Source organism: Ambystoma mexicanum, chromosome 9 (assembly GCF_040938575.1).
Source record: "Ambystoma mexicanum isolate Mex_15411 chromosome 9, UKY_AmexF1_1, whole genome shotgun sequence".
In the NCBI taxonomy this organism is placed as follows: domain Eukaryota; kingdom Metazoa; phylum Chordata; class Amphibia; order Caudata; family Ambystomatidae; genus Ambystoma; species Ambystoma mexicanum.
The window spans coordinates 735,740,159-735,766,767 of NC_090931.1; the positions used below are offsets into that span (position 1 = coordinate 735,740,159).

Here is a 26,609-nt window from a genome sequence, read left to right on the forward strand (position 1 = left end):
CCAGACATTACTGGCTAGATGACGTTTGGACACCGCACCCCGTTCCCTGGATTTCAGCACAAGTCAAAATGTGTTTGTGGCTTGGCGAAGCGTTGTTCCTTATACAATTCCACACTGTTTCACCAATGTGCACCCAACTTTGCATAGTTACCGGTTTAGGCCCCTCCGGACATTACTACCTACATGACAATTGCACACCCCCACCCTTTTGCCTGGATTTCAGCACCTTCACACATGAGACAGTTGCCTGAAATCAGCGAAACATCGATGTGGTCGTAGAAGGACCGGTCCCGAAACGAGGAACAAAACTCCAGGTCCAGGTACGAGGATGCACGGTTTCCAAGATATTTGCACCGGAATGCACCTCTACAAACTGCACCATGCCAGGGTGAGGCGACAGTTGGGGAGAGAGCACTGAAGGTCCCAGTATGCAGCAGCACACCAACTCTCGCCTCCCCCCAAAGTCTGCTCCGCAGTATGTCAGCCAGCCACACATGCCCATTCTCAGTGCAGTTTACTTCAGGGTGCAAAGCACATCAAGCAATAAGCTAATCGGAACAGCAACCTACAAGATCAGTGTTATCATGTCTGTCTACAGAACCTGTTCGGAGAACGGGTATTTATGCTAGAGAATTATAAAAGAGATTACTGATACAAAAACTCACAATACCAAAGTACAACAAAGTTCAACAGACTACAGTCGCATTACATTTAAAGCACTACTTCTGTTGTGAAATTCATAATTCTTCAACGAAGGTGCAATATTTTATAGGCTTCCTTTATTTGTCTATACATTCGTTTGTAATTCATATTACAGACTGTTACAGAAATATTGCTCAACAGATCACAACTACATTTACTTAATTTATTAACTGACAACCACACACTATTTCATTTTAAAGAAAATAGAACACTGTCCATTGTGAACAAGTTTAGGATTTCCTCTTATTTAATGTTCTTATTTACAACATCTACAATCAAAAATAATTTTCTCTAAAGGGAATCCCCTCTCTTCGCACATATGGCACAATTAAATAGTCACTATAAAATCATTCTACAGCCAGAGCCTGCTTGAATCAAAGGACTGCTGTCTGTTTAATACTGGGTCATATATTTATGCGTAAAATCACATTTAAAAAGCACTCTACTTCATCCTCTAGCTCTCAAAAAGGCATACTTGCAAGTCCAAGGCACTGTTAATTGACTGGTACCCAACTTGCACCTAAAACACTCCAATCAGATTCAAATAACCATCCTTGAGCCCTTGGACTGCTTGTGAGAACATTCCAGAGGAAAGCTCAGGTATAGTGTACTTGCAGCAAGCGTGTGACTAGTCTCTAATCTCCCCACCCACTTCCATGTTATTTCTCTGTTTACAGATTGATATTGTTCCTGTGTCAATCGATCCGAATTTCATATTTCTGCAAAACTTCTTACGTTTTTATGCCATTAGCCAGCAAAGATCACGTATAGTGTACCCCAACCCATACATTATAAGGATATAAAACCAACTGTAAAATAATACAAATGTAATGTGTTCAAAACAATCTCACAATCGCCAAGTCATTATGTCACAATTGAGCAAGTGCAGTCCCTTCTTTCTGACATCAGTAAAGCATATCGATACATTCATCAAACCATTACAATTTGCTGAGTCTTGAAGCATGTTTTTCCTAGGTTTTCTCTGGCAAAGTAAACAACATTCAGCCCTGGAATCTGGGGCATTTCACCTCACTGCAAGAAGGAAAACAAACGGCCTTGGCACAGTAAATGCAGCACCAGAAGTACTCTCTCTGCACACAGTCCCCTCTCTCCCGGAGGTGCAATGGTCCATTCCCTCAGCCCTATAAAACAAAACCAATGAAACAGTTCCCCGCATAAGGACCCTAGAGCCCCTCGTCTCTGCTAAAAGGCTTGCCCCAAAGTACATGCAAAAAACGGCATCCAACATTAAAAAGTTAATTTAAAACACGTCATGGATCGTAACAAAAAGGTTACTGATAAATAGTGCAATACAAACTTGTTTTCTTCTTAAGAAACAGTATACATTAAAGATAAAAGATAGAAGAGTATCCATTAAAAAAAAATGTGCTTTACCTTTTCATGGCATTATACATGAAGAGAATATTCATGTATAATGACATAAGGTCACCTCTGAGCTTTGTACTTTCACAAAGCATCCTGTATACATGGCATGACTAAATATTGTAAGCCACGTAAGAGATTGGTGGCATATGAAGGCTACAGACAAAGTGCTGCATACAGGAATGGAAACCACAGAGCGATTTATAATCTGCAAAGGATTTACTTGATGTAGCGTATATTATGCTACATGGGAATTCTTTTCCTTCTTGAAGCAGTCAATAGTTCCCTAAATGTTGGGCAGTGTTCTTGTTTAGCAGGCTGCCTGCCAGCTAATTCACCCACACACTTTTCATCAGAGTGGACGATGGCCCTCACATTTGCAGCCTTGGTACATGAGCCTGGATTCTCGTCAAGGTTTGCGCTAGCATCACAACTAAAACATAATTGGCCAGTTTTGACATGAAAGCCAGAGTGTAGGGCCATTCTATTCTGATTATTACAGGTCTATTATTTTACACTAGGTTTCCCATGTGTATAGTAGTTAGTCATCTTTGTTAGGTGAATCACAAGTTTTTATACAACGCTTCATGCCAGATTACTCCCACTTCCAAGGGGCTCATCCAAGTTTGGCGGTAGTTCGGTAGCATTACTGCCAAACTACTGCCAAATGGAATTACCATTACCATCCCTTGGTCCCGTGGGTTTACCACAGGATTACAAGTGGAGGTAGGTGATGTAAGTCCCCATTTTTTGGAGTACCCAGCACTCCGTGGGGATTTCAGCTAAATGACCATCGAGAGAAATTCTGCAGATTTATTGGTGGTAAAGTGGAGGATTTACTGCCAGCATGGTGCTGGAGGTAAATTCTGCACTTCAAGGCCAAACTCAGGATTTGGCAGAGTGGTTGTTATTCCGTTACCCTCGCTTTTTCACCTTTCCGCCAAACTCTGAATGAGTCACTAGGTGCTGTGCAATGGTTGCCATACACTTCTTGCCACCAACCTTTGGTTTGGACCAAAGCACAGCTTTAAAATAGTTATTTTATGGCAATTTGTGTACGTTTTAGGGCTTCTGTGCAAGCACATACACAGGTAAGGTACTCCTATATTGCAAACCTAGGTAAGCAGCAGAGTACTTAAAAAAAAAGTTTACATTTAGGAGGGGCAGGGCTGGCCTTCAGGTGGGTGAAAACAGGTGTACCCAATCTGTGCTCCATGACAGAGTCATGTGAAGAATTCCGTGTGGATGTGTGCTTGGATGGGGTTCCAAAAGGCTGGTGCTTAAAAGGAGTAGGCCGGTCTTCTGTTCTTTTCTTGGTGAATTTGTGTTTCTTTCCAGTAGCACAATGTTGCAGCTTATGGAACTGTGATGGCCTCCCAAACTGGCCAGGTTTTGGCTCAGTGTGGCAAGGCTTGAGTTGTCACAGCCTTGTGTGTGATGCAAGCAATCTCAAAGTGTATCTGCGCTGGTATTGGTGGGCCGTATAGTTCCCTCAGGATCGGAAGGTGTGTTGGTATTGTTTATGCCCGCGTGTCCATTTTTGTAATAAACTAAACACGTATTGGAATTGTCTTGTGACTCATTGGGCGCCTTGTCAGAGCCATCTGCGCCTTTGTGGTGGGGGGCATTTGAAGCAGAGGGTGAGGTCAATCAGGAAAACGCGAGATTTGGCACTTGGGATTACTGTCGGCGTACGCATTTCTTATTGTGCAACGTCTTGGTAGTAGACATCCAATATTTCACGTGCAAGTTGTTTCCTGTCATCCTTAAAGGCTCCACGGTGCAGCGGTGCAGCGATGCCAAGCTATCCAAGTTCTTGGGGAACCACCGGCCAGGTGCTGCAGGTATCTGTCTCCGTGGGAGTTTTCCCAATTAATACAGATAATTGGCCAGGGCATTTATTCTCTCTTGAAAATAGACGTTGCAGCTAACGTAGGACTGTAGGTTTCCCACGTCAAACCGTCCAGATATCGGGTGTGCATAAACCGGCTTCCTGCAATGCAAACAGAGGAGGCACAAAAGTAGAAGTTACAGATGTTGCATCACAGTTCTCGTCCATCCATACATCTACACTACACAATTGCACCCATCAACTTATCCACACAAATACACCCATCAACACAATTTCACATATTCATCCACGCACAAAATGACATGCAATCGCTCCCTTCCATCCATCCACACCATTTACCACAATCAACCAGCCTCACAATTGGACACATACATGCAAACAACTGCCTTCTTCAGCCAGTCGCACAATCGCACCTATCCACTGGACAAATGCGCCCAATCACCTGTCCATTGTATCCATACTATCACACCTACCAATGTATTGATCCTATAAACCACAACGATCAAGAATGAAATAAACATAACACAGCCCACCAGGTTTACAAATACTTATTTATCTTCTTCTCGTTGCTCATTTTGTCTTTTACAATGATTTTATAATTATGGAACTAGGTAATGGAAATGCAACAGACAATTCCAAATTAGAGGTATTGGGAGGGGTGATATTGTGGGCACCGTACAGCCGACACATAGCACCACGTTGTAGGATGCCAATACATGCAGCCTCGTGTCGAATGGCACATGGAGGAAGCAGACGGGTGAGAGTTCTCGTAAGGTTCTATTTTGTAATGTAAATAGGAGGCAAGGCAACTTTAAGAGGAGTGCCAATTCAGTTCCCCATTGACGAAAAAAACAGCCATCCTGTTACTAAAAACGCACCTGATTGTAAGAGTTTGGCATTTTTACGGAAGGTCATATTTCAGGAAGGCAATGCAAACAGAAACAGGATCGAGAGGAGTATCTACCTTTAACCATTTACCACATGGCTTAACTAGTGATAGATGTTTACTTGTCAGGGTGACAAAATGGCGGAGTGTTTACAATCCTGCCTTTATACTGAGCCTGCACCTCACTCTATTCAGAATGTATCACAGTTAACAGAAAGAAATGGCATTATACTACTATAGGCCCTACAGAGCACATACCCGTATCGAGCAACCCACAATGAGGACAGATCAGTACCGAGCAAAACACAAAGGGGGTGGGGCTCGAATTAGTGACATTCATCTTGCGATTTACATTACTGACGATTAGTGGTACTGAGCTCTTCCTTCATCAGGGTCTTCATCTCGGAGTCAGTATCTGAGGAAAGCATAGATGGTTCCTCCCCTCTGGGGTGCTTGCAGAAACCCATAATCATGTCTTTAAACCACTAACTCCTTATCAATGATTCTGTGAGCAGCACATTAGAAGGAACTAGTTTACTGGTTGTTTATGCTCTCTAGGTCATGCAGCAGTTTCCTCTTCGACTGTTAAGCAGTTAGCATCTCAGGAAACCCATTCTTCAAAACAGGACTACAGTTTTCTTGTGAACCTTTAACCAAGGCTCAAGCTGCTGAGAGCAACTTCAGAGCATGAAGACTAGAGGAGAAGTAAAGGAAGGAGGAGGTTACAGAGAAAAGCAGAGGGTATAGAAAAAAGTCTTCTACACTAGGACCTAGAAGTGGAGAGGAACAAGACCCTTCTAAGAATCGTACGGCCTAACTGGAGGCAGATAAATACACGGAGAGAGTTCCAGTGGGAGAGGCCTTAAAGGATGAAGCTGCTACCACCAACATTAATTAACGTTAAGCCCCGCAAAGTTGCTCGTGCAGTAGCAGTTTGGTGAGGTATCCGGTTATGAAAAGCTTTGGGGGTCAGGTACAACATTTTGAAATCATTATACCGTTTTATTGGCAACCAGTGTATACGTCTGATGGACTAAGTGACGTGGTTAGTGCTTTTCAGGTTGAAGGTAAGGTGGGCGTGTAATTGAGCTACCTGAACATTATGCCGTTTCTTGAGGAGATCCACGTAAATACCATTATAGTATACAACACCTACGTTGGGACATCAGTAGAAAAGAGAAGATCCTGGGCAGCTGCCTCAAGTGATAAACGCTAACTTGGTCACTGCATGAAATGGCCGCACAAAGGTGAGGTCAGCATTGAAAGTAACCCCAGGTTAAGGACTTGGGTCTTAGGTGCTGAAGGGAAGCCCAAGGAGGGCAGCCATGAGAATGGTAAGGAGCCTATATCGCAGTCCCAGAAAACATGGTTAGCGATCATCACACCTTGGAAGTGGAGGGAACAGCACTGCGTAAGTCTCTGGCATCACCACAAATCAAGCAACGTCTATTTTGAGAAAATGCCTGCAAATTCTTCACACACAGAGTTACATCCTACACATGGACCAAAAGAATTCCGGGTCACCACATACGGTGGTAAAATTTGGCCCTGCTAGGCTGTGTGTGGATCTTCTACGTGGTCCAGTATAATTGGGGTAGTGAGCACACTTGTTTAGGCAAGCGGAATAAAAAAAGGATTCATAGAAAGCAATGTTCTACTGTGGCCTTGCCACAATTCAAATCTCGAACCCCCACCCTCCACCATCTCTGCAGCTAGGAACCGACAGATTTCTACCCCACTTATCAGATGCTGGGTCATAGACCACTGTACATGACGTGGATGAACCAGTTACTCTCTTAAGTGGTAACGTTCTTTCGATGGTATGGTCCGGCGACGTAGTCCATATCTTTGACAGTAATCACCACAGCTGTGCTGCTTCGGAAAATTTTCTGCGTCTATGACGTCAATGCGGCGTCCACGAGGACTTCCTCCGACGGCCGACGTCACCCGATGTGATAAGTAGGACGCACGACGCCCGTAGCCTCAGTTGTAGTTTTTTCCCCCAGAACGTGTGACACCAGTCTTCTGCCAGTCAGACACACAAGGCCTTGCGGAAACGTAAGCTGCAATCGCATAAGAAATTCTGCAGCGGGGAAGGTAGTGAGGGAGCGATATGGAATACGTCATCGGACCATCCCATCGAAAGAACGTTACCAGGTAAGAGAGTAACTTATTGTTCGAGGGGATTGGGTCCTCCAACGTATTCCATATCTTTGACAGACTCCCAAAGCAGTTACAAAGCAAGGAGGTGGGAAAAGAATTTAGAACACAAATTTAGCATGCCCAATCAAATTGCTGAAAGGCCAGATCCTGTCCTCGGATAGAATCGAGGGAGTAGTGACATACAAAAGTATGTACAGAAGCCCAGGGGGCTGCATCACAGATGTTACGAATAGGAACACCCCTCTGCAGGGCAGTGGATGCTGCCATACCCCTGGTAGAATGGGCCCGCAAGCCAGCCGGTGGGTCCTTACCCGCCAAGCGGTAACACTCGGAGATAGCCAAAATAATCTAACGAGACAAAGTCTGTTTCGTCACAGCTTGTCCCAAACGCTTTCCAGCGTAACCAATGAAGAGTTGATCGTCCACTCTGACCCGGGACATGCGTGAAATATAAAAGCTTAACGCTCTCCTAGGATCAAGCCTATGGAGCCTCTCCTCTTCCTTAACAGGATGCGGAGGAGGCTAGAATGCCGGAAGAACAACCTTCTGGCCCAAATTAAATTCCAAAACCACCTTCGGAAGAAAGGAAGGACGAACTCGAAGGACAACCCTGTCCTTATGAAACACAGTGAAGGGTGGCTTAACTGAAAGTGCCTGTAACTCACTCACACTGCGAGCAGAAGTAACCGCAACCAAAAACACAGTTTTCAGAGTTAACAGTCTCAAAGGGCAAGAATGCAAAGGCTCAAACGGAGCACCCATAAGAAACTTAAGAACAAGATTCAAATCCCAACCTGGCACCAGAAAAGGTGACGGAGGGAGCACATTAGTGAGCCCTTTCAAAAACTGAGAAATTAAAGGAATCTTAAAATAGGAACATTCTTCGGACGAGCGCTTAAATATGGACAGCGCCGCCAGGTAACCTTTAATGGTACCCACTTGCAAGCCCCTGTGGGCCAAAGAAAGCAAATTAGACAGAACCATGGGAATGTCAAATTCAAACGGATCCACATTCTTAACTCTGCACCAGTCGCTGAATTTACGCCAACGGTACAGAGACTTTGTTGCCGGCCGTCTGGCTGAGAGCAACACCTCCAACACGTCTTCAGGGAGGTCCCAATCCTTATACCTCAACCTTCCAGAAGCCAAGCGTGAAGGTTGAGGGATCTGACCTCTTGGAGAACCTGATCCCCCTCCCGTGAGAGCAGATCGTCTGGGTAGGGAAGACGACGTGGAGGGCAGATGGACAAGTCGAGAAGGTCCGGGTACCACGTCCTCCGGGCCCACGCCAGAGCAATGAGGATCACCCGGGAACCGAACCTCTGTAACCTCTGCAGTACTTGCGGGATGACTGGGACTGGAGGAAACGCTTACAGCAGTGGGAATGACCACTCCACCACGAACGTGTCTCCTAAGGCTCCTTTTGGAGGAAATTCCCGCGAGCAGAACCTTTCGCACTTCTGGTTGACACTGGAGGCGAAGAGATCCACTTGAGGGGTCCCCCAAAGGATGAAGATATCCAGGAGAATCTCCTGAGCCAGCTCCCACTCGCGAGAGATCATGCTCTGCCTGGTCAGAGCGTCTGCCGTCTCGTTGTCGTCTCCGGCCAGATGAACAGCCGAGATCGAAACTTCCTGCTGGATGGCCCAGAACTCGAGCTGCATCGCCTCCCTGCACAGAGGAAGTGATCCTGCCCCCCCCTTTTTGTTGAGGTAGTGCATGGCCACCGTGTTGTCCGTTAGAATCAGGACACTCTTTCCTTGCACAGTCGGCAGAAAAGCCTTCAGGGCTAGTCTGACGGCCCTCAACTCCAACAGATTGATATGGCGTCTGGACTTCGACAGAGACCAACGACCGCTGACTGTCAACTCGTTGGCATGAGCTCCCCATCCCGTGAGGGATGCGTCCGTCACCTCTGGCCAGGGCAGCCAAAATGGATCCCCCCCTCATCAGATTGCCTTCGTCGGTCCACCACAGAAGGTCATGCGCGACCGAAGACGGCACCTGAACAGGGTCCGACATCCTGCCGGAGGACTGCCACCACTGGAGCTTGAGTGCCCATTGCTAAGATCTCATCCGCAACCTGGTCTCTGGCACCAGAAGAATGCAGGATGCCATGAGGCCGAGCAGTCTCAAGAACTGAAACGCTGGGAGAGTCTGGGCAAGTTGAAACTTGTGCACCATCTGCTGAATGTGAAGAGCACTCACCTGGGGAGGAAAACACAGCCCCAGGGATGTGTCGAGCACTGCTCCGATGTACTGGAGCTGCTATGTTGGCGTCAAATGGGACTTCTTTAAATTGAGGGAGAAGCCCAGCTTGTGAAGGGAGTGGCAGGTGACGGACAGATGATCCAGGACTTGCTCGGGAGAGCGCCCCCTGATCAACCAATCGTCCAGGTAGGGGTAGACGTGAATCCCCCCTTTCTTGAGATGCGCTGCCACCACCACCATGAGCTTGGTGAAAACCCTCGGGGCGGAGGTCAATCTGAACGGCAGGACCCGGAACTGAAAGTGTGCGTCGCCAACTGCGAACCTCAGGTACTTCTTGTGCTTGGGATGGATCGGCACATGGAAGTAAGCGTCCTTGAGGTCGAGAGACACCAACCAGTCCTGAAGTTGAAGGGCCTGGAGGACTTGAGAAAGAGTCACCATCTTGAACTTGTCCTTCCTGAGGAGTTTGTTCAAACCGCGCAAGTCCATGATGGGTCTCAATCCCCGTCTTTCTTCAAAATCAAAAAATAAGGGGAATACCATCCCTTGTTCCTCTCCGCTACAGGCACCAGTTCTATGGCGTCTTTCTCTAGCAGGGCTTGAATTTCCTGCACAAGGAGCGGATCTGGACTCTTCAAAGAGAGGTTCCCAGGTGGATTGTCGTGAGGCCTCTGCCGAAAGGGAAGACAATAGCCGTGGGTTATGATCTCCAGAACCCATACATCTGAAGTAATGGCACGCCACCCTACAAGATGCTGCGCCAGCCTTCCCCCAACCGGCAAACCATGGGACCTGCCCTCATGACTGAGTGGTAGCTGCTGCAGCGTTGCCTGAGGGCAAAGAGGCAACTGCCCGAGCGGCCTTGGCACCTCGAGTAACCTGTTTTCCAGCTCTGGCACTCTTACGGTGGCCCCTTTGACTGACAGCTCCTCTCCCTTTACTGAAGGACGAGTAATAGCGAAAGGAACCTCCCCTCCATTGTTGTCCCCTAGGACGAAAGGCAGAGGTTGTCGAACTGCAGCGCCCAACGACTTTGCTGCAGCTTTGGAGGTCTGCAACCTCTCAAGGCTCTCGTCAGCCTTGCTGCCAAAAAGATGTTCACCGTCAAAGGGCATGTTGAGGAGCCGGGACTGCACATCAGGAGCGAACCCCGACTTTCGCAACCACGCAAACCTGCGTATTACGGTGCTCGCCGCCATGGACCGGCTGACACTCTGCCATGTCCAAACCCGACTGAACGGCCTCACACATGGTATCCTTGCCATCCTGAACCATAGCAAGGAAACCATCCCGTTCGTCCCCTTCGGGAATATGTTCAGCCGCTATTGCAACACAGTTCCACAGAGTGTGTGTGAAACGAGACAAAGCACATACGGAGTTGGCCGCCTGAAGCGCCATACCCCCTGAAGAAAACACTTTCTTCGCCCAGCCATCAAAGCGTTTGTTGTCCCTATCCGGAGGGATGGTAGGATACGACGCCTGCTTTGCCGGGGCCGAAGCCGCCTGCACCACCAAACTCTCCGGAGTGGGGTGCCTGGACAAGTAGCAGGGGTCGCTACTGGCTGGACGGTATTTTCACGACAAAGACTTGCGCACTGCCGGGAGACTCTCTGGAGCAGTCCAAGCCGCCGCCACCCTTCTCTGCACAGCCATATGAAACGGCAGTACCGGGTCAGTGGGGGGACCAAGATCGAGGATGTCCGTGAGATCATCCTGAACAAACTCCCCTGGGGGAGCCGACCATCCCAAGTACTCGGTGACCCAAGACATAAGGCGCTGGTACGAAGAATCGGCATGAGCACCAGGCTCAGGCTCAGGCCTACAAAACGCCACCTCCGGAGAGGTGTCCAGTCCAATGGCATCATGCAGTGACTGCCTCAGATCATTAAATTGGCTGTGGCCCGAGAGAAGCTCATCTGGCAATGTAACCGGAACCAAGCCCTCATCAGAGCCCTCATCACCCTCTGAAATGTACTCCAGGCGGTGAGAGTAAGACACCTGGGGACCAAAGCTATGCCTGACCTTAGCCAGAGCCTTTCTAGGGGCTACCCCCGTGCCATGGGGCCCCTCTGACACCACCGCCTCGAAAGGCGTCGAGGACGTCGAGCGAGTCGACGTCAGCCGCAGCGCCGCCAGCATCGGCGGCGTCGACACAGGCCTCGAAGCCAGAGCTCCAAGCGTGTCCTTCGACGACCTAGGTGCCGACAGCGTTGACGCCCCCCTCTGAGGCGGAGCCCCAAGAGAGGTCGTCGATGACCTTGGCGCGCCAGGCGTCGAAGTCTTCCTTGAAGACTGCACAGGATCACGCGGTCTCGAGCGTGTCGAGGACCGGGACCTGGAACGGGCATGGCGAGAACGGTTACCCTTGTCCGAGCGGGACCTCTCCCGCGAACCGCGCCGACCACCCGAGCCCAAAGGCGAGCGAGTGGTGTCTCTCGACCGATCACGACCGACCCCACTCGGAGGCACGGACGGACCTGTGCCCTGCGATTCGAGAATCGCTAACATCTTCTTCCCGAAGGAAGCCCATTCCTCCGGTGTCGCTTGCATGGTGGGATAAGTGACCCGCCGACGGCCGGAGTCCTCGGAAGAGGACGGGGAAGGCGACCGATGCCGGCGCTTCCGGGAATGCCTCGAAGAGGCAGAGGAGTGGCGAGACCGACTCCTGGAAGGAGACCCACTGGACCTCCAACGATGACGCAGAGAGTCGCCTCTCGAATCATCTGTCGAAAGCCCCGGAGACCTCGACTTCCGGGGCTTAGACACCCTACCTACCGACAACTTCTTCTTGCGCTCCTGCAAGGCCTTGGCCGTGAGCGACTGACAGTCGACACAGTAGTCCGTGTCGTGGGCCTCCCGGAGGCACCAGAGGCAGGCGTTGTGCGAGTCCGTTACCGACATCTTGGACCCACAGTCCCCGCATTTCTTGAAGCCCGGACGCAGGGTTGAAGACAAGGTAGACATCGTCACAAACAGGCTTTTCACAAAAACCGAACAGGTTCAAAGAACCGAGAAGAATACAACATAACTCCAAAGAGTCGAGGCGTACCGAGATTCACGAAGCGAACACGTTCGCGGAAAAAACGGAACTGAGGCTACGGGCATTGTGCGTCCTACTTATCACATCGGGTGACGTCGGCCGTCGGAGGAGGTCCTCGGGGACTGCGCATCAACGTCATCGACACAGGACGCAGAAAATTTTCCAAAGCAGCACAGCTGTGGTGATTACTGTCAAAGATATGGAATACGTCGGAAGACCCAATCCCCTCGAAAAATGCGCCCTCGTTCAGCATTCATGTAAAGACCAACGCAGTCGTGCCACTACAAAAATAGTCCTATTGATTATATTCTGAAGTTTATACAGAATATAAAATATATAATAGCTTACTGAATAAAACAGGATTCCCATATTTCATAAAACAAAACTAAGACCAATTCCCATCAAAGTACTTTGCGTTTGCTTGTCCAATAAACATCTTTATTAACACATACAAATCTTGATCCATTCTTGTACCAAAAGAAACCAGTCTTGGGGGTTTTGTTGTTTTTCAATGGTCCATTTGTGCTGGAATATAGCCTTGAAGTTAAACCTGCACTTGATTTACATGCCTGAATATTAAGTGTGACAACCTCAATGCCAAAAAAAGGAAAAGAAAACTATGATAATATCCGTCAGAACTACCATCTGGAGGGCGGTCTGCATTAGGCCAGGAGTGGGCTACTACAGTACATACTTTGACACTTTGTAAGTCTAGTCCTGCTGCGTTTCTGGATACTAGTGGGGTCTGCGAAAAAAACACTTTCTCTGGTATCATGGTAAAAAAGGAGCAGACATCCCTACAGACATCTCTACACATAGCTGGCATGTCTCCAAAGAAAAAGAAAGATTGCTCATCTGATACAATCTGTTACAGACTTGATGAAACAATAGATGACTGAATGTGTGATAAAGTTTAAACAGAATTTTATTTTGAGGAGAACTTGATAGTCAGGGGTGGCTTATACATAGGTTGTCAAGTTGCAACCATTCTTTACTCAAGTTTGCACAAGGGTATTCAGTTCTAGGATGATAGGAGCAGGGAACTTCTTTAATCGACAGATTATATTCTTGGGTAATGTCTTTCCTGAGGGGTTTTATAGAGCAGGAGACTGGTGTACTCAGTAGGGCAGCTTATTCAACATTAACTGCTTCTCAGTCTTTTCTAGGACTGAAGACTGTTTTTCCACATGCAGCCAAGACTCAGTTTTTCCACAGGCAGCGTTATCACATTTATCCGTTGACTCTTAACACTAGTGTCAGTTTTCCAGCATGTAACACTATCTCAGAACGGATGTCTGTCAACTCGCTATGGGACTTTTGATTCAGTTTCTCGATACACAGCAGTATGCCTCATTTACTTGTGAGGGTGTTTTAGCATTTCTCCTGGCATTCAGCTTTCTGCTTTCCTTGTTGGCCTTTGTTTTCCACTTTATCTCAGCATTGCTTTCTCTCTTCTCGCTGCAGACATTTCAAGTCTGGGTGTTCTCTCTGGTCATGGTCATACTCTTGCTGGTCTCCTTCCCTGCATCCTGCAAATATTACCAGCGGTTCAGTGTTTATGTGGCTCAAATTTCACAGTTCTGCTCCCTCTGCACTTTTCCACATTGGTCAACGTTAGTCTCCTCCTCTCTGTTTCAGCATCAGCATCAGATTTGTCCAGATCACTGCCAGTGGCTGTGGTTTCAAGCACCCAACAAACCCTGTGGCCTTGAGTTGGTCTGGAGATCTCTCAAACAGTTGGCAACAAGTCACTGTTTTTGGGTCTCCATCTTGGCCACCAAAACTACACTTTGAGCTTCCAGTACCCTCAGCCTAGCATTGCTCCCTGGAGATTGAAGACCCCCTCTCCCCCCAAACCTCTGGTCATCACAAGGTTTTTAAACTTTTAGAGGCACAACAGATTGCAAAACCTGGCCTAAGTCATAGTGAAAAGATTCCCCAAAACATATTTTTCAGTCAACGTCTGATGATTGATAGCGAAAGGATCTGATTAACTGAATGGGAAATGCCTCCGAGATGTCATCCCAGAAATTCAGAATACATTGTAGAAATGTCTTCTACATTAGCTCAAAACCTCCAATTATTCCACAAATATAATTAAATGGCTGATGTAAAAATAAATGTAATATTTGTTTTCACATATGAAACGTCGGGCGTAGTTAATGGCACAGGTCCTAACAACCGATCAGTCAAACTCTTTGTACTAACCAAAGGAACTATTCTACCAGGAAAAGTGTCCTTTAAAGCCCATCCATCATCTTAATCATCAGGTTCTAGAGAGATAGGCACAGTACTTCAATGTGTTAGGTGGAAGCAAATTCTGACCTTGACACTACCAGGGTCATTTTAGACAGTCTAATATCAGATCAGTCACCAATCCTCTAAACATTGGTAATCTCAGAGATATCCACTCTTCAGCAAAGGCAGGCAGGGTTGGTTAGAACTTAATACAACTCTTCACCTATCATTAATGTATCTACTGTAAGTAGTTCATCTTCAATGATTTGATTGACGTACCTGGTTACAAGCCAAGATATGAAATGGCCAGGAGCATCCCTTTCCTCCAACTTTGCATCCTGGAATAATAGGACATTAGTTTTGGGTAAGAGATTGTGTCCAGGAGAGAGAAAAAAAAATACAAAAACGTACTCAAATATACATACCTTCTTTTCTTCCAGAAATGCTTGCAAAAGAGGGAGTGTGTTTTTTGAAAGCAAATACAAACACGGGCACTAAAACAAAGAAATGTATGATGCACCAAATTAATATCTCAAGTGATTATTTACAGCAAATGTTACATACAAAGCGACAATACAACAAACACAATTATCAGGGCACATACAATATAAAAGTGTTTGGCCACCCTTCCAAATGTAAGAGCTTTGTATAGTTATGGTTTTGAAAGGTTTGGAGTTGTCTGTGCGATGCAAGTCCTGCAATCGAGCATTTCAGACAACACTATGTAGAGCGCAAATCGGCCACAACCAGCTACTTTCTGTAACCAAAAACCAAGGTGTCAATGAAATGGATTAAAAAAGTTAACCCTTGAGTTTTACTCAATAAGAAAACAAAACAATATTTATTATGCTTAAAAAGAGGTCCATGACACAGACTTATCAATGCAGATAAAGTGTCTTGCTAAACATTTAAGTTAAGTTTAAATATGTTTGCGGTGCCATAGTACATGTTTACAAACTTAACATCTATTTTATTGTTGTAAATTTACTTCGGATTGGCTTGAAAGAGGCTGTGCGCCGAGAGGGCGACTTCAATTTGTTACACTCGCTTCAAATTGGTGGGATGATTTTGTCTTACTTGCAAAGATGGAAAAGAACCTTGACCTAGAGTTCTGCATTACAGGTCCCTTGTGTTCAGAATTCTACAGTGTTCCAATTTGTTCTGACAAATAAACTTTTGCCGCTGGGACTACCATCAGTGTTCAGAATACTGCAGGAGGGATATTGTAATTTTGTGGGCATATTTAATCCCAGCCACAAGCCAAACACAAGGCTATGGTTGGTGGGGGCCACCTTCATAATGGGGGAGGTGTGATAAGGTTTATGCATTGGTGGACTATGATAAAGCGAAGACTGGACAGTTGAGGCCTTAGTCTTCTCCTTTCACCCTTCAGTCTCAGCATGAACAAGTAAATGTATGCTGTTGCCAGGAGTCCTTTTTCAAGATAAAACAAATGCATAAACTTCTCGGACTACAATCACTGTGGGGATTGTAGTCTTCAGGCTTACCATTGCAGCTATAAAAACTATTTTTGAAAGTAGGTTTCCCATGAAACATGTAGTCTTCAGCATATAGGAAGTGAACGAGAAGGCCAAAAAGCAGTGTTTTTCCAAAGGACAGTGTACTGCTGGGAACGAACAAGCAAACCCTGCATCGTAAATAAGGTAGTCAGTGGCTTTAGCGATTTGATTTACTAGATGGGGACTTCACGACGGGGAGGAAATTAGAAATAAATACATTATTCCCATGAATAACTAAATAAAAACAAAGAAATGGCAAGTAAATTAGAGCAAAAAATAAATTGCCATTCAAAATAAATCTGTATCAGAAGACCTGCTCTCCAACCTTGACTCTAACATTCCCTCTGTCCTCATCCTACTTTCTCTCCTCTGCTTTCGACATGGTCAACCATGCCACCCTGCTCATTGTCTCCATGACAACCTGGGTATCACCTATGAGGCTCTGGCCTGGCTGACTGCTTTCCTCTCTGATCATCCCTCCCAGGAACAACTTGGGTCCTTCCCATCTTCCATCTCCTGCTCTACCTGTGGTGTTCCCCAGGGGTCTAACCTCTCGCCTTGGCTTTTCAACCAATTCCTGGCAACTCTCGCCTATTGCATTTACATTTTCTGCTCTAATTTCCAGTGCTATGCTGATGACGCCAAACTCATTTTCAGGTTTCCTTCAGCCATCTCCTCTCCTTCCCTCATCTCAGATTGCTTAATCGCCATTCCAAATTGGTGTGCCGCCAACGATCCTTGTCTAAATGCCAACAAGACTGAGATACTCGTCATTGGTACACCTTCACCATCCTTTCCCCTCACTCTCTAGCCGGCCTCCCTTGGCCCTCCTCCCACCCCTACTTGCGAGACTAAGAACATCGGGGGCATCTTTGACTCCACACTTTGCTTCTCCGCACATATCTCGGACGTCTCTAAGAAGTCAAACTTCTTACTTCATCTCCTTAGAGGTACTCTGCCTTTCCTCTCCTTCCCCCAGAAGCTCAATGTCTCTGAAGCTCTGGTTCTCTCTAGGTTGGACTACTGTAACAGCCTCTTTCTAAATCTACCTGCCTCCACTCTCCGCCCTTTACAACTAATCCAGAACAGGCCTGCAAGACTTTTCCTTGGCCTCAAGCCCTGGGATCGTATCTCTCCAGCTCTGAAATCCCTTCATTGGCTCACAGTGGATGCAAGGATATTTAAAACCCTCTGCATTGTCCACAAGGCTTCCTGGGGCCTGGGTCCAAAATACCTTCAACTTTCCCTCCGTAAATACCTCCACTCTCGAGCCCTTCGCTCCTCTACTTCTAACTCCCTCAGGGTCAGTCGTTTTTCAAAAAAACGAGCTTGGGGTAGATCTCAGTCTTCGGCTGGGGCCTCACTTTGGAACAGCCTTCCTGCTACCTTGAAACTTGAGGAGAACCATCTCTGGTTCCGGAAGCAGCTCAAGACCTTCCTCTTCGCTTCTGCCTTTGCCCCTCTTCTCCCCTGCTGATCTGCTTTCTCCCTCGGCCAGCCCTACAGATAAGGTGCGTATCTTGGCTTTATACGCATGTAATTAAAGCCATTACGGAGCATTTCATTTTCTTCTGCGTACCGTTTACGCTGTATTTATTTTCATTAAAAAGCATACTTTCCTCCACTAGATGGCAGTAGAGGGCAATAATCTCCATATCTGAGTTTATTACACAACTTCTTTTATTAAATCACTGAAAGTACAGTGGGGTTAACTAGATTTTTGGGACTTCTAGTTTACCATTCAGGCTTAACATGTTGATGTAAGGATTTACATGTTGCCACGTGGTGTTATTATGCAATTTGTGTTTTTGGAAGTAAACTCTTTAAGACATCATTACTGTAGTCCTTGAAATCCAAACTATTTGTACTGATTAACGCTTGGAAGGTATGTGGTCAAATTTGCAGAGTGGATTAAAATCCCTCCTTCACTGTTCAGCCAAGGTTTGTGATCCTGGTCCCCTGTCCCCATACTCCACCCTGCCTCCCACCCCATCTGTCCGGCCATCCTACTCCCTCCTTTTTGGATGCAACCAGAGGACCACTAGTTCCTTTTTTCCACTTCCACCACTGATGTGATTAGCGGTAATGGGCTGAATTTGCTGTGATGCATGTTATGTCCGAGATGCAGATTCTTGGCTATCTAGGAGGAAACCTATCCGGCAATCAAGACTGCTCTCCTAGGATGGAAGTAGAAGATGGGGGAAGGCACAGACAAGTCTTTAATACTCGAGTTCACGTGAAGTTATATTAAACAAGCAGCAAGGAGTAAGCCAAGAGACAATCTTTGTCATGTGCATTATATAAATGGTCACTACTATTAATGCTACAGGTTGAACAGTGGAACAGAGGCCAGTCAGGCTTTTTTAGTAGCAACTAGTTGGAAATAAATCACTTGTAGTAGCAATTTCACATTGGCAAAAATATTTGTCCAGGATCACACACTTTAGTGGTGAAGTAGGGCTATGGGACCAGTCTTCAATTTATGCACTTGACTGCATTTCTTCCTAACTGTAATTGCCAGAATTATGGTTTTTGGCTTTGTACACAAACAATAAACCAGTAAAACTATAAATATGCCTACCATAATGCCATAATGCAATTCAGCTTGCATGCACTTTTTGGTTATTTGAAGTGAAATTGCTAACTAGTGTCTGGCGATCCACATTAATTTCCTGCAGCAGACAGCGGGAAAGATAGATTAGCAGTTTGCAACTTTTGCTAAGATTATGTGTGGAAGTTCCTGTAAGTAAATCATATGCCAACAATTGCTTATTCACAGTCCCTCTGCAGGCAATACATCAGTCTCAATCTATAGTAGTTCTTAACAGAGTTTCTAGGCTCTAGAACAGGGGTCTCCAACTTTTACGTTAGCTAGAGCTACTTGTGGTGGAGGTCAACAGTGGAGAGCTACTAGCGGGCGATATCGGGGTGGGGATATTTATAAACCTCTGAATTTTTACCAATATTTTTTTGGCCCAATTATTTCCTCTCTATAAACAAAGAGAATAACATATGCCTTCACGATTATATAAAGAACTTCAAAAACTTCTTTGTTGCATTATTATTTATTAGTAGATGTCTCAAAAAGACAGATATTTGTTGGACTACGACACAAATATCCTGTCATTTTTGTGCCCTTTCTTTGTGTTTTATGCAGGTTTTCTACATGCTAGGCACACTATTGTTTTCCAAATGTGCATTTCACACTTCCATAAACCAAAAAAAAAGTTCTTTCCAAATTGAAAAATGCTCCTTGCGTTCACTAGTTTTCGTTGACATTTCTTTTTTTGTCAGACACCACACATACTCTGTTATTTGTGTGCCCCTCTGTGTTTTAGCACAGGTTATATTTATAAAGATGTTATATGCTTGTCAAACTGGTTAATCACAAATAAATGCTTCTGTTGTGCTGACAGCAGTTTTTAGGAACTGTGGGTTCATGGGTGCCAACATTTCATTTTCATTACAGGGGCATAAATATCCCCACCTCCGCCCTGAATATAAGCAAGCAACCAGTACAACCCATACCCTGGCCAAACACATTTTATAGCACTTTTCTATGCTTTCAGTGCTATGCGGACGACACTCAGCTCATTTTCAGGCTTCCCTCTGCCACCTTTTCTCCCTCCCTCGTCTCTGACTGCCTGTCCGCCACCCAGGAGTGATGTGCCACCAATGATCTCTGCCTTAATGCCAGTAAGACAAAGATTCTCCTCATTGGAACATCTGCTCCCTCCTTTCCTGCCACTCTCTGGCCGGCCTCCCTTGGCCCTCCTCCTGCTCCCACCTGTGAGGCTAAAAACCTCAGGGTCATCTTCGACTCCACACTCTCCTTCTCTCCTCACATCTCTGACATCTCTAAGAAGTCACACTACCAGCTGCACCTCCTCAGAGGCATTCTTCCTTTCCTCTCCTTCCCTCAGAAGCTCACCGTCTCCAGAGCTCTGGTTCTCTCTAGGCTGGACTATTGCAACAGCCTCTTTCTAAATCTGCCTGCTTCTACTCTCCGCCCTCTGCAACTCATCCAGAACAGGACTGCGAGACTTGTCCTTGGCCTCAAGCCCAGGGATCGTATCTCTCCAGGACTGAAATCTCTGCACTGGCTCCAAGTGGCTGCAAGGGTTAAGTTCAAAACCCTCTGTATTGTCCACCAGGCCTTCTAGGGCCTGGGGCCTCAATACCTTCAGCTCTCTCTTCCAAAATATCTTCCTTCTCGTGCTCTTCGCTCATCCGCCTCCTACTCCCTAAGGGTCAGTCGCTTCTCCAAGCAACGAGTTGGTGGTAAATCTCTTTCCTCGGCTGGGGCCTCTCTCTGGAGCAGCCTCCCTGCCTCCCTGAAACTTGAGGAGAATCATCTCCGGTTCCGGAAGCACCTCAAAACCTTTCTCTTTGCTTCTGCCTTTTCTCCTCCTCTCCCCTGCTGACTTCCTGGCCGATACTGAAACTGCACTAGTCACCTGACAACCCCCCCTGCTCTCAAGCCCAGGACCCCCATACCAGTCGCACCCCTGCACTGCCTTCCTGGCAACCCCCCGCACTTAAGGACTGTTCTTTACCCCTACAGTTCCACCACTAGCACTTGACACCTGATATCTGCACTACCCTTGCACTTTCCACCAGCTGGCGGGATGCTACTTATTATTTATTTATTATCCCATGTACTGCACTGTCCCCTTCCCTTCGCCCCTGCACTTTCCTCCTTCCCCCTTCCCATGCACTTGCGCGATCTGATTGACACCTGGCCTAGTAGCATCATTGTCTGTCTTCTCTCTGTTCACCCTCCCTTTCCTCGTCTCGCCTTGAAACACTTATGATATGATACAGCATTTAGTTTTTAATATATAACATCTCAGCATCGGTCTGTCAACCTGCTGAGCTACCCTGGTAGGCTTCTACTGTACAGCGTGTCTATGGATCGCATAATGTACTAATAGTGGGTTTTGGAAAGAAGCCACATGAAAGAAAGTGCAATTTTTTTATTATTATTTTGAACATTTCCAGTCGAGCGACAGTGCTACTGTGATATTTTCATTGCTGGTCACAATGACCCTGATCCTGCCCCTCTGACATCTCTGGCAAACAAGAGCAGCTTGATTAAGCAAGACAGTGTCAGGGGGCGCACAAGGCCAACTCTGGTACTACAGGCGGCTTGCAGAAGCAGAACGTGATACTGACATCTGTCAGGGAATTTACAAGCAGTCTCCATGTGGTACAGCAGCCAAGCTCCCTGCCCGCAACTGGGACGACCAGGGTTCACATCCTGATTAAGGAAAATATGCTCCCTGCCCACAATTGGGACGACCAGGGTTCGCATCCTGATTAAGGAAAATATCTGCAAGACACAGTATTGAATAATTTAACTTTAAAAAGGTGTTTATTTTTCAGTATTTTTAGCGCGGGCGACTGAAGAGGCTCAGACGAGCTACTAGTCGCCCGCGATCGACCGTTTGGCGACCTCTGCTCTAGAATTCTGAAAATGAAGCTGTGTAAGTACCAGGTACTTGTAGGTTATTTTATGGCAGAATATTTTCCACAAGTGTAATAAAATGGTTAAAGTCAAACCAGTCAACTTTGATCTACAGCTCTTTTGGGCTACGGGTCTGATTTTACATATGCATTGGGTGTATTTTGGATAGGTTTTACTCTCTTGCAGAGGAGAAAACTCCTTTTTACTCTCTTGAAATCGCATTTACGCTCTAATTTAAAAAATCATGCGTAAAATACTCCAACCTCAAAATCTTATCTGGAGCACTGCTCTCTGCACAGTGCACCTGGCCACCCTCTGTTCGTCGGGCCCAAGTACCTGCTCACCCTGCCTCCCTCCTGCACTGCCGCCGGCCCCCCCTTGCATGGGGGTCTGTATCTGCACCCATACAGTCCCTCACCCACTTTTCTTCTGCACTTATCAGATACACCCTATCTGACTAACCCAAGCACTTTGCCACTTGCTGGCTGCACTACCACCGTTTATTGCCTTTATTTATTTTACTTATTATTATTTATTCTGTTCTCTCCTCTGTTCCGCACTTTCCCCCTTTCCCATGCACTTGCACGCTCTTAAAGGATAGTTCCGGGACTTTTTTTTTATTGTCCCTACGGGTCGGCCATGTGTTTGTAAGCATAAATCGGTAGATCGTAGGAAACTTTCCTATGGACCTTACCCGACTTTTCGCCCATTATCGCACTCGAAATCAGCCTCCATTTTGTGATAATCCTATCATTCCGCCGCATCAACCTGGCTCACCTGCCTTTGCGGCACTAAATCAAATCCCCCGCCCCTGAGCCTGACATCAGCAGACGCGTACTGCCCATTTCAAGCACGTCTCGTGTCAACAATCGCTGCGCCTCAGCTATTGACGTGTTGCCATGGAAATGGCAGGACGCCTCTTTCCCCAATAAGTATAAACAGACCGTTTCACAACACACAGCAGCAGATTTTCGATTCCATTCCTCTCTCTGTGTTACTTTGAGTATTCTGTGACTCGTTTCAGTGCTCTGGTCAGCTACCTTCGCCGCTTGTAGCCCGTGTGAACACCTGTACCATCTCTGTAAATTATTTTACTATCTTTACCGCACAATGGCCACAATAATGCCGTATATGTACGAGCCCGAGTACACCGAGGAAGAACTACTGGAAAGTCAAGCACGCGAAAACGATGGGGATTCGGACGGCAGTTGGGAGGACCAGTCAACGGATGAAGAGCCTGGACCATGTCGCATGGACGGCGTCTCCACCTGGTGCACGTGCAATCGGTGCGAGCTAATGCCAACTGAGGAGGAGAACTGCTGCTGCCGTGAAAATTCCGGGTGCTTGGCCTACATTTCGGAAAGCGAGCAAAGTCTGCAGGAAGGCGAGCAAAGTCCGCAATGCATCACCGAGCTGCCAGAGTTCAGGGAAGCCTGCCTCTCACGGACCGTGTTGAGGATGATGATGGTGCTTATGCACGAACTTCGCGGCACTGTTCGTCCGCGTAATCCGAGTAACGAGTAAGTATACTCTGTTTGTGATGTCAGTGATGCCACCACTATTTCATGGTCGTCTCCCACATATAAAATTACATTTACATATCATTCGAACGCATGTAAATTTGTTCCATATAGTGCATTTTCTAGATATAATTTTTTTCTAAGAAAAATGACATGTGTTACCTGAATCGACATTGATAAGAAAGTTTGGTCAGTTTAATACAGTTTGCATCTTTTTTTTCACAGGTGGTACAGGCTGGTGGCCTATCGTTGCTTCACTTGGTGGCTTCACGGGAGGCTCGGACACCGTGTTCGGAGAGTAATACCTGCCTGTGCGGTACTTGCCATTAGACAACATTTCCCCAGTGACAGTGGACAATACCGCGGATTTTCCCTCGATGTGCTGCAACCTCAACTTTACAATGTGTAATGTTTATTATTTATGTTTAATTAAAATCTAAAATAAAGCCCAACATATATTTTAACAATGGTTGTTTTGATTTTTTAAATGAATCTAGTGTATATTCTCCTGGGAGGGTGAGGTATTTATAAACTCACCCCCCTGCATTCCATGTAGTAGATCCTGCAGCCATCCTCTTACATTCAGTTAGATGGCCTCTCCTTGGTGAGGCCCTGCGGCAAACTGGTCTTGTCTGCACGACCACCGCCCCGATCCACCCCCCGCCCTATCAAAGGCAGTTCGCACCGGGGTACTTGTGCTGGCAAGTGTAGCTGTCAGGGAGCGATAAAGGCCAAGAGGTGCCAAAGACCATGTACACTTCAAAGTGGTCTATAGAGCATGGGTTGTTGTTCCCATGTCTACCTACAGACCCCGTGTCTCCTGCCAAGCATCCCCCCTCACGCTGGACGGCCCCCTGCAATCCACATAAGTGTGTCTCCATTCACGAGTCTTCCTGTGTCTTGTATGCACGACCACCGCCCCGATCCACCCCCCGCCCTATCAAAGGCAGTTCGCACCGGGGTACTTGTGCTGGCAAGTGGAGCTGTCAGGGAGCGATAAAGGCCAAGAGGTGCCAAAGACCATGTACACTTCAAAGTGGTCTATAGAGCATGGGTTGTTGTTCCCATGTCTACCTACAGACCCCGTGTCTCCTGCCAAGCATCCCCCCTCACGCTGGACGGCCCCCTGCAATCCACATAAGTGTGTCTCCATTCACGAGTCTTCCTGTGTCTTGTATGCACGACCACCGCCCCGATCCACCCCCCGCCCTATCAAAGGCAGTTCGCACCGGGGTACTTGTGCTGGCAAGTGGAGCTGTCAGGGAGCGATAAAGGCCAAGAGGTGCCAAAGACCATGTACACTTCAAAGTGGTCTATAGAGCATGGGTTGTTGTTCCCATGTCTACCTCCAGACCCCGTGTCTCCTGCCAAGCATCCCCCCTCACGCTGGACGGCCCCCTGCAGACCGCATAATGCCACGACATATACACGTCATTCATTCACAAACACACCCCTGTTTCGAATTCTTTATAACCCACTTCATATTTCTAATGAGAACTTCTTTGCGCTTTGCTAGTCAACCCGTGAAGGTGCTGGTTATCTGCTCTTCGTCTCTGTGAACTTCCGTGACCACTTTGAGCAAACTCGTCAGTTTGCAACCTGTGAACTGCTCCCTGTTCTACGACAAGAAACTACTCTGATCCCTGCATCTAACTGTTTGTTCGTCAAGGTAAGTCCATGTACCATAATCATTTTGCGTCCAATTTTTTAATTTATATCTATTTGCTAGTAGTCATCAAATTGCATCCATGTTTTCTTTTCGTTCACGACAGTACATGCAAGGAACTAGTCACATGTTCTGAGTTTAGTCAAATTACTTTTTCTATTTTTTGAAAGTTATTGAAATACTTATCCGCATGTGAATAACGTGTATAGTTCCAAGAACCAAAACGGACCTTGCATTGAACCTTTTATGTGTCATTTAATGTTTTAACACATTGGTATTCATAGAGAATTGTTGATCTTTACTTTTCAGAACTTTCCATAATGCCTGCCTGTTCCATTGGCGGTTGCCCTTCGAAGACCCATAACAAATCTGAAGGTACTATAATGCATGTTTTCCCTAAGACAATAGATCAGATAAGAGAATGGGTCCGATATTGCGGATATCCAGCCTCTGAGATACAAAGTAGAGTCCTAGAAGTCTTTGCGGACAAGAGGGGTGATCGATACCGCATCTGCAGCAGGCACTTTAGCCCAGACATGTACTCCACATCATTGCTAATAAGGACGAAAACACCGCGAGCGAGGCGAAAATTGCTCTCAACCGCTATTCCCACTCTATTCGTCCACATCCCTCCACTGGTGAGTCAAGTTTACGTATTTATCTCTCGGCATTGCGGTAGTGTGTAGCATTAGCTAACAATAATTTCCCCATTTATGTATCCACTCAATATGAAGGCTGAAGATTCTCCATCCGTGTCGTTATTGCAGTCATCAGCCACTTCAAGCGCCTATCGGGTAATCTTACTTAGCTATTCTGACACTGACTTGTTTTAGGCATGTAAATCAATAGTTTTAATTGATCGTGTAATTATTTTACCTAATGGTACACCACAGTACTCGTCCTCTAGTCTTTGTTTTCAGTTATAATTATTGTTATCCAAAATAATGCAAGTACTGTCTTTCAGGGAGATGCTGAGGAGTCCAACGCATTGACGACAACCGTAGATGTCACTCAGATGCTCGAGGTACGTTTCCGGACAGTTCCATCGATGGAGATCATCAGATCTTGCATTCTTGTAGCGTGATTGTTACACACAATGTTTCTTTCGTTTTTAGCCATTGGTATGTCCTTCTGTCGTCGCCCTCCTATGTGTCTTCTTTTTTCAATATTGTGTTCATTACTAATGAAAGTCCTATGTTTCAGGGAGTCGATGGAGCATTAGTCCAAGAGGAAGGGGGAGCATGCAGTTACGGGTCGGCGCAACAGCTTGCAGAAGTGTGCACCGCAGTTACAGCGTCCCTTGATGTTCTTATGCATTTCGAGGTATGGATACTGACAGAGCAATCATGCGAGATCAAATGACGTGATTACATCCGCTATACTTCCTTCTTTATTAACGCAAGTACTATGTTTCAGGGAGCTGACGGAGCTTCTTCAACAAGAACATCACCCCTAGTAGTTGATGCAGATCTCTGGGTGGTGACACTTCCAACGATGGAGCAAATCGAATCATATTTGGATATCCATTATTTATTTTAGACAACTGATCATTTGTGCAGGTCTATTTAGATGAGCCGTTGACGCCTGCAGAAAGTTTATGTTCTTTTAAACAAAATAGAAAACCATACTAATGCAATTACTGTGTTTCAGGGAGTTGCTGAAGCGTCATCTTCAATAATATCATCAATGGAAGTCTATGCGGAGCCCGAGGTATGGATCTTGACAGTTCAATCTAACTAGATCAACAATGCGTGAACTATTGTCGTTTGAATGTTCTACACAATGCGTTCATTCGTGTTTTGCTATTGAGATGTACGTATGGGTATTGGTCCCCAAGTACATTTTGTGTTTTCAATATTATTATACATACTAATGAAAGTTCTATGTTTCAGCGAGTCGATGGAGCCTCAGTGAGTGATGGATGTGCTTATCATGAAAGTATAGTCGTTGCAGCGCGAGAG

General features: G+C 46.3%; 1 protein-coding gene across 3 annotated transcripts in view; it reads right to left on the reverse strand.

Annotated features, from left to right (window-relative positions):
• Positions 1 to 759: 759 nt before the first annotated feature.
• Positions 760 to 26,609, reverse strand: part of LOC138488561 (uncharacterized) — a 290,790-nt gene continuing 264,940 nt past the window's right edge. For all 3 annotated transcript variants that reach the window (XM_069615640.1, XM_069615638.1, XM_069615639.1), the window contains exons 7-9: positions 14,901 to 14,969; positions 14,755 to 14,813; positions 760 to 4,078 (exon numbers count right to left, since the gene is read on the reverse strand). In XM_069615640.1, coding sequence (XP_069471741.1) covers positions 3,958 to 4,078; positions 14,755 to 14,813; positions 14,901 to 14,969 — 249 coding nt within the window. In that variant the 3' untranslated portion in view covers positions 760 to 3,957. The remainder of the gene's footprint in view (positions 4,079 to 14,754; positions 14,814 to 14,900; positions 14,970 to 26,609) is intronic.